At 32.7% G+C, this 11,804-nt stretch overlaps 1 protein-coding gene across 1 annotated transcript; it reads left to right on the top strand.

Annotated features, from left to right (window-relative positions):
* The first annotated feature begins 3,016 nt into the window (after positions 1 to 3,016).
* IFT46 (intraflagellar transport 46) lies at positions 3,017 to 10,770 on the top strand. Its single transcript, XM_085953900.1, has 8 exons — positions 3,017 to 3,281; positions 4,562 to 4,792; positions 5,847 to 5,976; positions 6,135 to 6,297; positions 6,425 to 6,591; positions 7,494 to 7,597; positions 7,709 to 7,821; positions 9,224 to 10,770. Exons 2-8 carry the CDS (start codon positions 4,577 to 4,579, stop codon positions 9,501 to 9,503), a joined length of 1,173 nt encoding a protein of 390 aa, XP_085810026.1. The 5' UTR covers positions 3,017 to 3,281; positions 4,562 to 4,576; the 3' UTR covers positions 9,504 to 10,770.
* The last annotated feature ends 1,034 nt before the right edge of the window (positions 10,771 to 11,804 follow it).

Below are 11,804 nucleotides of genomic sequence, written 5' to 3' on the forward strand. Positions count from 1 at the left end.
TCATTTGTTTATGAACATTGCGTAAATACTGTCAGTTTTTACATGCGTGTAATTTATATAAACACAGTTTTATAATAAAATATATCTGTAAATAATGAGCGTTGAAGAATCTGGTGATGTACAAGATAATCATGACGAGGGCCTCTTGGAGTGGTTGGATCAATCTAAACTTTCTAGGCCTATTAAAAGAATTCATAGGGACTTCGCCGATGGAGGTAACTGGCGTCTGCTGTAGTTTTTTTTAATATTTTACAATGTCCACTCAGATAACAATTCCTAACATTTTGATAATAATACTAATTCTACTTTATACTATTTTTGTTATGAATTATTATAACATCATTACCTGATTATGGAATAAAATATATTGTTAGCCGAAATTTATCTTAACATTTAAATAGGTACCTACGTACTTTCATTTATAGTACGTTTATAATACATTGGTACAATACAGTGGTTCTTAACCGGTGCACCGAGGAGCACTGGTGCACCGCGAATAATGATAAAAGCAGAAAAATCCGCGAAATAGTGAAAATCGAAAAAGTCCTTCAAGAAATTATGAAAATGTACCAAAAAGAAGAAGAATTGGTCACCTTAACAGATCGTACTCTAAAAGTTAAATTTTCTGAAATAACTATGGAGAATTTTGGTTTTCTGTCAAGCTATCTACATGAGGGCACTGAAAATCTTGTTACAGTTTTCAACACCATAATATTTATGTGAGCTCGGTTTCTCAACAATAACAAATAAAAAAACTAAAAAATGAGAAAGACTTGCGAATTTAGACGAAGAAATTGAAGGTAGCTATATCAAATATTCGACCTAATATTTCTGAAATCTACAAAATCCGACAAGCTCAGGTATCGCATTAATTGATTTTCACATCAAATAAATTCCATTTTGTTAATGGTAATTTCAGTTACAGTTTTTCCATTTATGTATATATCTTTTTTTAATATTTTTTTCTTTAGCTGTTATGCAATCTGTTTAATTTCTAATAAAAGTTATGTCCGCATATTTTTCTTTGTTTTTTGACCGTTTGATTTTGGTGCACTGCAAATTTTTCTTATTATCAAAAGTGCACCGTGACTTCGAAAAGGTTAAGAACTACTGGTATAACATATGAAATATGAAAAAATATAAAAATAAGTTAATCATGTGATTTTTTTCAAAGGGATTACTGTCAATTAATTTTATAATAAGCCAGTAGTTAGTATGATGTCAATTTTTGAAATAAGCTATTAATTGTTGTGGGCTTTCTCTTTTGCAGTGCTATTGGCTGAAATAATCAATAAATATTATCCAAAATACATAAAAATGCATAATTACCAATCTGGTTTATCCTCCACCACAAAGATGGAAAATTGGACCATTCTGAATCAGAATGTACTTAAAAGGCTAAACCTGGGAATCACCAATACGACAATAGAAAAACTATGTAATTCCACTCCGGGAGTTATAGAAAAACTTTTGACGGACGTAAGGGAAAGAATTTCCAAGAATGAAGAATTCAGAAATGACTTATCTGAAATAAATAAGAAGTCCGAAGAATTGTGGTACGATGTCGGTGTTAATGAAACTAATAAGGCATATTTGAAATTACCATTAATATCAAAATACTTATTCGCTCTCGCATTTTTAATAATCCTTTTCTTTTTTCGCTATTATATATTAGAACTGTATGACGATTTATTCGATACTTAGGTACCTAACTGTTTTTAATAGGTTTTTTTTTGCGGAAATTAAAATCAGAAGTCTTTGTTTGCTGAATTTGAAAGAAATTAATCAAATGTTAAGTATATCTTATTTGGCAGGCTATTATTGTAAACGCAGGTATTTGGAACTGTTGTTTGTACCTACAAATAATTATATATCTAACATTAAAATTTAATATCGTAAATCGACTGTGGTTATTTATTTTATTCTTTTTACTTTTCAGGTGTAGTAATTTATTGTCTCTTGGAAAAAAAATAGCGTTCCGGTTCGTAAATTATTATGAAAATAATGAGTTTCATTCACTAAACACATGAAAAAACACATTCCAAAAATTTAATCCGAAACTTGACAGACGTATAATAAAAAAAACTTATTTTTATGACACTTTCTAAACCCCTGTTTCATCAAGTAATACTAAGATTGTTTGTTCTTTTGCTACAACGTTTCTTAAGCGATTTCAGTTAATATTCAATTTCGTTTTTTATAAGATATTTCTTCATAAAAATGCAGTATGTAATGCTTGCCAATTATGTTTACCATTTTTTGAGAATTTATTTAGCTGACTATTTTTCTCCTGCGTCACTGAAATCCGTTATCTAGCTAAAGTCGATTTGCGTGTTAGGTATTTACAGACCTACAAACTTATCTGAAGAATGGGATGGGGGAGCCACTGTCTAAAACTACCTAATCAAGACACGTAACTGGACAAAATCTGACATTCGAATGAAATTTTCAAAATCGCGACCTATGGTAGTTCGTAGTTCCATTTTTGACCATTCTACAGATACTTTTGTAGATCTGTAAAAACTGTTATCACTTCTGTCCGTCCAAGATAGGTATAATATAACGAAAAATTTGAGTACCCACTAACAATTTAATATTTTCGGAAAATAATCGAGTGCACTCCGGTTCATAAAAATTTCTATTTCGAGCACTATTAATTGGTAAGTCAATACTTATCACCACTGGAATTATGACGAACCGAAAAATTCATTTTATGAAATGACAAAAATATGACATTACGAATGAGAAATTTATTAATAAAACATATACATAATATACTTTGAAAAACATACCAAGTTTCATCAAGTAAGGAAAATTAATGATTAGTAGGAGAAAAGTATTTGTTAAGATATTTCTCTGATAAACTTTCTTTGATTTTCTTATACAAGAAAATGGTTGTGAGTACAACATAGTATAATTTATCATGGCAACTAATGGGCAACTAGATTTAACTTTATTATAAGCCTTACGTTTTCTACATTGAAAAGTATTAACAAGTTGGCACCCCTCTGAAGCTAGATGAAATACGTTACACGTTGCTATGACAACTTACGCTGTGCATAACAACAAACAATATGGACATTCACATGAAATGACATTTTGGAGTCAAGTTTAACTGTTTTATCCGTAATAATTGGGTTCCGCTTACGTTCTTGTTTGCTACATTTCTTAATTAATAATAGATTTTACCAAATAACTACGACATCAAAAAAAATAGTGATACCAACTACTGCATACGTTAATAAGAACCTACCAAAATATAACAGACTCTATTGAAACTGGTAACTTTTTTATGAATTTAGATTACGAGATAACCTTTTAATATTGACTTTTGACATTCACCAAATAATTTTGTGATATTATCATTAGTAAATAATATATAGTACCTCAGTGGCGAAGGATAGAGGTAGGCTGTCACGATCCAACACAAATAGTGCCAACTAAACTTTCTCAGTCATACTTAATTGTTTTTATTGAAGTAAGAATACAAATTGGAGATGGTGTTGGTTAGTATCTAAATTCAACTTTACCCTGCCGTATCCAAACCATCATAGTGTAGGTAGGCTATGGAGATCCGACAAAAATAGTGTACACTTTGTGAGTCTTACTTAATAGTTTTCATTGAATTAAAAATACAAATTGCAGATGGTGTTAATTAGTTTTTTTAAAGCCATATTACCCTTTGCTAAACCAAACCATGATAGATAAAAATCTATAATATCTATAAATTAGTAATTATGATTTTATGGCATACTTTAAAATATTTTATAGATAGGCGTACCTATCTTTTTTTGACTATCATGGTTTGGTTAAGCAGGGTTTAATAAAATTTAAAATACGATCTAACACTATTCGCAATTTGTAGTCTTAATTCAATGAAGACAAATAAGTATGACGTTTAACCTGCACTATGTATCTCAAATCTTAACAGCCTACCTACACCCTTCGCTACTACAGTACCTATCTACACCGTATCGTCAAAATATATCCTAGTATTATATCTTCATCGTCGGCACTACAATTCAATGTGAATTTAGTACGCTACCTGTAAAGGCTCTACTCTTATTTTATACCTACCCCAGGCTCCTTTTGGGTGTCTTTGACCTTTGTAGCATAACCTCAACGCATCCATCATACTACATTCTATTTTCTCGATACGTACAATCTTCACATACTGCTGAAAATACCATTCGCCATAATATAGTCATTTCAAAGTGTAGCTTATGTTGGGTAATCTCTTACAGATAAAACAATACCTATGTACCTGAAATGGAGTTATCAATATAAGAAGAAAGCATGTAGTTATTATAACAATTAATTTAGTAATTACCAAGCAATAAATATTAATTTCCACCCTATAAATAACATTCGATAATTAATATTACATATTGGCAATTTTTCCTCATGCATAATGTACAAACCCTTGTCTTAACGTTATCTTTACACGAAAATTATAGCTTAACTATTTGTGTATCGTATCCATTTCATAAACCTTACCTGAGTACAGCTAAATAGTTAAGTAAATTTAGTAGATACGCAATAATGTTGATTTGTTTTTCAGTTATTAGACATCAAAATGTTCGACGAGTCAATTGACGTTTTGAACGCAGCCGAGGTGAAGAGTCCACAAAACTCAGATCCTGAAGATTCAAAGAAAAGTATTCCTTCGAGACCAACCGGTAGGACGAGGCCGGCTGCGAGACGAGAGAAAACGATGGAGTTGTATGATCTCAGTGATTCCGATTCACCAGAACCTGAGAGATTCATAAATGATTTACCCAAACAGAGAAGTGTGAGTAGGTACCGTATATTATTGACGATAGCAGACGATGGCAAAACCGTTTAGTATTCTTACACCTTAACCAGGCCACGATTCACATATGCGTGACTAAATGACCATTATAATACAAACTGTTCGAAAGTTATTTACATAAATACTGTTTACGAAACCTTTAAAATATGTTACAAATATTGTTCCATTTTTTTTGTATTCCGCTGCGGATGGAAAACATTATTCACATACAAATGTTCTTGGTCTGGGCTATTATTTATAGTTTTGGTATTCTATGAGGCATAAACACAACATATTAATCAAGACGACGACTCACTATTTGATTTTTTTTATCAATATCTTCAATTATTCATATTATGATGCCGCATTGCGAGTCTGGCACCCCTGCCATAGACCCCCTTTTACGCGGACAGGCAAACACATTTGTTTTTTTTTTTACAAATGTAAAGTGGCGTATGGAGATAACCAGATTATCTCGAGACAACTTAACTTCTCAGTTCTGAACCGGTCTCGATGGTTTTGCCTCGAACCCCTCTGTCAGGCTGGTCTAATAGAATCTCCTACTTGCTTATGTGTCGAATTACAGGATGCCGATCACATCCACCGGAAGTATCCATATATGTCGATTGAAAAGGTAGAGCTTCTCAAGTCTGTCCGACATTCAAGAAAATTTTTCAACTTTGAAAAAATGCGACGACAGAAACGTCTCAAACGTCTCCTGTCATCAAATCGAGACTTGATCACAATAATTTAAACAGAATATGAATGACGCATTAATGCACGTCAACAAAGGTTTTGGGAGGTTACTCCTGGGGCACAACATTGAAGGGCGCCTAACTTGTGGAGACGTAGTGGCTGTAGAAAGTAAAACGATGTAACACATTCAATAATGGTTTGTTAAATTAACTTAATTACCAATCTGGACCCATGCCGCCTAATTGGTGAGTATATTATCTGGGAATTGGATACCGTCATACCTATAATACCTAATAAGCACGCGATTTAGTAGTTTTAATAGAATTTCATTTATAATGTTGACTATTACTTATTTCAGTCACCCGACAAACCACAGAATATAACAAGAATGACCGAACGGCGACCGCCATTGTCCCACCAAACTTCCAGAGATAGAGCCGAGCCGATAAAACAGCCAAACAAAATAAGCGATTCCTCAGATAATTCTGGTAAGTAATTATTATTAACTACACTTTAACCTCCACATTAGCAGATGTACAATATACCCTATCGAAGGAGAGACAAGCTTTAAATAATTATAAAGTTCATGGAAGCTTTCTGTTGGTTGGATGGTTCTGACTAATTTCAATCTCTTAATGTATGTTAGATTCAGACTCGAATGACTTGGATGATGTGGCCGGTGGAAGAAATCGAGGAAGAGCTCGAGCAGGGGCAATGGTGGTACCTGCAGAAGGTGCTTATGACCCTCAGCAGTTTGCTGATCTCCAAGTCAACGCTGACATGACTGAACTGTTTCAACACATACTACGGTAAGTTAATATTCCATAAATACGAAATCTCATTACTATTAATTAATCGTATATAGGATATATTCATACAAATAATATATTATTGAAAGCGGCTATACCTATAAATTAATATTTCCTTTATTTCAAGGTATGCTCCACAGAAAATTGATATCGACTTCAAACTGAAGCCATTTTTACCCGACTACATTCCTGCGGTGGGAGATATTGATGCATTTATCAAAGTTGTTACGCCAGAATTCAACTTGAAGGGAGAAAAACTTAGTCAAAATACTTTGGATAAAATAGCAGAACTTGGTGGGTAACAAACAGTAATACATTTATACAATACTTACTTCCCAGTTAAAAAAAATATTTTTAATCGAATTCCAGTATCAAGATTCTAATTAACGTGAAAAATGCTTTAACTAAACACAAAGTAAATATCTGTACATTATCAAAATGACCGCACTACAACAATCTAACGCATCATCGATAACTATCTCCACACTTCGCTTTCAACTTTCCATTCCACTTTTCAACACCATGTAGTTAAATGCGTTCGACGTATGCCTTCAACTTGTCTACACCTGTGCGCCAAATAGTTTTAAATGGGTTACCAGTGACGTTGCGTTGAACGTAACTGATGCCGCTATGTTAGCAGGTATAAATGTTGAAAAGGTGAGAAAAGTGTGGATATAGCTAATGGAAGTGAAAGTGTTGCTACTAATACATTGTAGGTCCTCATAATGCATACGCACTGCTAATTGGCCTCTTATTGTTCGTATAATGAATTTTTCTTATATCGTCGGTGTTTTGTAAAAAGGGCGAATCAACCATTTTGGCGAAATCGAGATTTTAATGAAAATACAATATTTACCTCACTAGCTTTGTTGTGTAAAAACGGCGAATTTTTATCTTTACAGGAAAGTACTTAAAAACGATAATCGACTAAAATTAAATTAATTAAAATTACGAAATAAAAAGCAAATGTGACATATTAGGCCTTTTAAAATATTATATTATAATACCTATTATAATGACAGCATTCTTTCTAAGCTTTATTATAAACTTATTAGATATTTATAATCATCTACAGGTAAAAAACAAATAAATATCAAAAGTTAAAAATCCTCCTCCTGTAAAGTAGCATTTTGGTTAATTCGCCCTTTTTACAAAACACCGACGATATACAAATAGCGATGTGTTTTGTATTATAGGTCTAATTGTTCTGGATGAACCATCTCCTAACCAAAGTGATCCTGCATTACTTCATCTTCAGTTGAGGGCTGCTTCAAAATCCAGCTCTGCTAAGCAAACAATGGTAACGAATCCAGCGATCTCCTTCTCATATAAAAGGACTAATATCAAGCTAATAGTATAGAGTATAGACCGTGCTACATTATAACTGTATTTTTTATTTGTCTGTCTGCAGGTAGTGAAGAAAATTGAGAGCGCTGATAAAAACGGAAAAGCTATTGAACGTTGGATCAAGGATGTTAGTGAACTGCATCAGTCAAAACCGCCTCCCAATTTTCATTACACCAGGTAACATAGCACCTGGCACCATTATTATCTGCTCTAGTAGAGACAGTTTTGAGTTCGATAAAACTCTACGCACTTTTAGTAGTTGTGGTATGTGACTGGGACGTACTCACGCGTACACTGTTTAAATTAGTGGTTTCCAAACTTTATGTTACTACGCATCCCTTTAAAAACAATCTAATCCTGGCGCCTCCCCCTTTTATTTCATGAACTAATAATACAGATACCTTTTTAAATAGTCAAAAATGTCCTAATTAAAAATTGAAAAAAAATATTTATAAAAATAAACAAGATTTTACTATTTATATTAAATGTGTAAAATAAAATATTTAATAGCAGCGCCGCAGGCGACTTTTTTTACTATTAGAGTAAATTTGTGATGTATGTTAATCTCACTCGCCGGGCCCCCAGGCCCGAGACCTGTCAACCCCCACCCCCTTGTGTGGGCCATAGATTTTATATCCTCACGAACTTCGTAATATGGAGATCTTTTATTTAAATAAATAATGTGAAAAGTGCATTATCAAAATATCCAGTAAATAGATTTTTGTTTGCTTCAATATATCTGGCGCAGAAATCATTTAAAAGTGGAAACATGACGAATTATTTTTTTTTGTAATTTCGATTTCCAAAGCTCCATTTTTTACAATTACAACGTTTTTCTTGGCTCATATTCTTATTTGTCCAGTGGTTCTTTGTCCGGTACAAATCTTGCAATCGATTTTTAACTAACTTCCAGACTAGCTAGATATTTGAAACTTTTAGAATAGGTATATCAGAACACGATGACAATGCATTTTTAATACTTTTAGCCATCTTTATGTAGAATTGAATTCATTTCCAGTTAATACTGTTTTGTATGAAAAGTTATTTTGACACCATTATTGGTTGCTAGGGGTTGGGGTCCTAGCAACTAAATTATTAATATATACGTGCGTTACTATGGAAATCAATATGACATGTCAAAATGACATTTCAGTATTATTTCTATCAAGTACAAATTTTTTGACTGTTTAAGCTAGTCAAGTCAAGTTTATATGATTTAACAGAAAATTTAAAAACGTTGTACATTAAAAGTTATTTTTATTTTGTAATTATTTAGATTTAAAATTCATTGCATTGTTATGATATATAAATCTGTTCTACAAAGTTTAACGATTTTTCAACGTTAGCTCCCAAAGATAACTCAAATTCCAAATTTTCGACATTAAATTGTAGTAGTGACATCTCGTTTAACCAACATAGCCATTAGGAATATATGTTTACTTTTCTCTGGGTTGTGCTAATTTCAATATTCCTCAGTCAGTGTAGTTTAACCGAGAGTGAGTGGGTATGGTTAAAAAATATTTCAACCAATAAATAATATGGATCACTTCCAAAATGTAACGATATCTTGCTGTTTCAGACCGATGCCGGATATAGATTCGCTAATGCAAGAGTGGCCTGAGGCAATGGAAAATAAACTGAACGAAGTTGGATTTCCTCCTGCGTCGCTGGACTGTTCTTTAACCGAATACGTTGATGTTCTTTGCAATCTCTTTGATATTCCGATTCACCCGGGAGCTGATTTCAATGGACGAATACAAGCGCTACATGTGCTCTTTACTCTCTACTCGTCTATTAAAAATTCCCAACTGTTTGAGGAGCGGCAGAAAGAGGAGAATAATTCTACAATGCACATTTGAGTTAACTATTCTATAATACATTTATCATTTTCTTCACCATACAATGATGCTACAATAACAATATACGAGCTGCAGGTTTGACATGACATGGTAAGATTTTACGTGGCGCTGGGCCATAGGAAATGAGGTCACCTTGTGATCCGATGCTGGAGCATGATTGGGTGAAGCAGTGTAGTATAACTTTTATGTTCAAGTCGACACGTCACTATATATTAAAGTGGACGACGGGTCTTAAGAGAGAGAGGATCTACAGTGGGCAAAATATATAACTGAAAAACCGAGGATATTTTAGTTCCTCATATGACCGTGATGACCGCGTCATCCATATTATAGTAGTCTCACTATACCTAGTATTTATACATATTATTATTTGTAGCAAAATAATAAACATGCTTAAATTTATTTTTTGTTAAAGTAGGTACCTACCCACTTATATGATTAGGATTGATAATGTAAACATTTTAAATGGTGAGCTCATTAAAACTTTTTTAGTTCAAAAGTAAAGTCGCCTTATCCGGATACATAAATTTAATATACTAAGATGTTCTTTGAAATTTAAATAAAGATTATTCGTATCAATAATAATTACAATATATATATTCCTTTATATGCGAGTGTAAATATTGAGGAACCATCACTACCATATTATTATAAGCAATTTACAAGCTAATTGTGTATTATAGTAGTTTTGAAAAATTTACATACGCCCTATAGAGTGAGTAGTAGTGAACCTTTGGAACGCATACCACCTGTAACAGGCGCGGAAATTCTACCACGCAGAATAATTGTATACAAGCGGAATCGTCCCATAAAACATGATCTTGTTCCGGATCTCGGTTGAACCACGGCCGGGGCGTAGAATGTTCCGGAAGTCTACCGACCCGATTAATAGTCAGCTAGAAACATTGCAGAACATAAGGAAAACAATTGTCTGAATGAAACTTTAAGAAAATCTAATATGGCAAAAAACCATTCGTCTTGAAAAAAAGGAAAGGTAAGTTAAAATATATATGGGGGAAAATACAGTCGAATGTAAAAAAATATGATGCTTAAAATGGGTACCTAATTATGTTTTTAATTTATATTTTTCTACCTTGGCACACCACCCATTACTATAAATATTATTAAACAGTTAAACGGCGTGCCTTCGCTGCTCTTTACTATGCCTCTGATGTATATTTTAATCTCATAGTACAAACACGTACCTACATAGACTTTAATACGATATCAAACTGTAATGCCTTTATCTAAATATAAATTGTGTTTCAAACAATATCGTTTTAAAAATTAATGAAAGCAGATCCACGAAGCTTCAAAAATTAGGTTTTCTGATAGATTATGAAACCTGTTTCTATGACTACAAATTCTTTGGGTATTCCAGTAAGCAAAATATATATTTTTTTAATAATTACTCACTCGTTTTAGACTATTACGTGAGGTTATTATATTTGAAAATATAATTATTTAATTCAAGTAAGAGGGATCTAAAGATATATATTATATTTAAATATGGAATGCATTAGACTCAGCACTGTTTCGTATACTTTTTGTGTTCGATTCAGAGTTTTAAATTATTTTGAGATAGGTGTCAAATAAATTTCCAACGTTGCCAGTGAAGCATTTGCATAGATAATCGTGTATATATATTCACATGATACGTGAATGCGTACATTACAATGTGTAATAGACAAAGTTTTATTTAAGATTTCTTTGATATTAGCTGTCTATCTCAAAGTCTTGTCTCATGATTGGGATATGGATAATCACATCGTGAATACACTAGCTGACTAGCTCATCATAAAATATTGGTCGTTCACCTGTAGTGAATAATTAGATATTAACATATAGCTTGCGATAAACCGACCGCATCGCCAAAAAGCATCATTTGATATTAAAAACAGCAAAATTTGTAAATGAGAAATTCGAGATACGTGTCTGTTGCCATGCGTAAACACCAAATGTTGCCAATTAGACCATGCATTTAAACCACCGGGTACTTGCAAGTTAAATTTATTCAAGTTTAATTAATTTTATTTATTAATCTATTTAAGTAAATTTAACGGAAGTATGTACCTATTATTACTTTAATATATTATCAGAATGAATTAAAGTATTAGTCGTACTAACGTTACCCTAACATCGTAACATAAGACAAGTAGCTCGTGCTGAGTCCTGCACCCCGTAGATCGCTTATGTAGCATCGATGCAGAGTGATGTGTTATCGGTTACGGCAATGTAACCTGCATGGCTACAACAAGTATGCGGATAGTTACACTTTGGAAGAACACATATCACATGCAC

This window comes from Rhyacophila brunnea, unplaced genomic scaffold, assembly GCF_057557595.1.
Source record: "Rhyacophila brunnea isolate RB1 unplaced genomic scaffold, BYU_Rbru_1.0 scaffold_4, whole genome shotgun sequence".
NCBI classification, from domain to species: Eukaryota; Metazoa; Arthropoda; class Insecta; order Trichoptera; family Rhyacophilidae; genus Rhyacophila; species Rhyacophila brunnea.

Excerpts from the sequence above, each read along its gene's own strand:
- IFT46 (XM_085953900.1), top strand. The coding sequence starts at position 4,577 with ATGTTCGACGAGTCAATTGACGTTTTGAACGCAGCCGAGGTGAAGAGT. Across the intron at positions 5,977-6,134 it reads CGATTCCTCAGATAATTCTG|ATTCAGACTCGAATGACTTG; the intron begins GTAAGTAATTAT and ends AATGTATGTTAG. Across the intron at positions 7,822-9,223 it reads CCCAATTTTCATTACACCAG|ACCGATGCCGGATATAGATT; the intron begins GTAACATAGCAC and ends TTGCTGTTTCAG.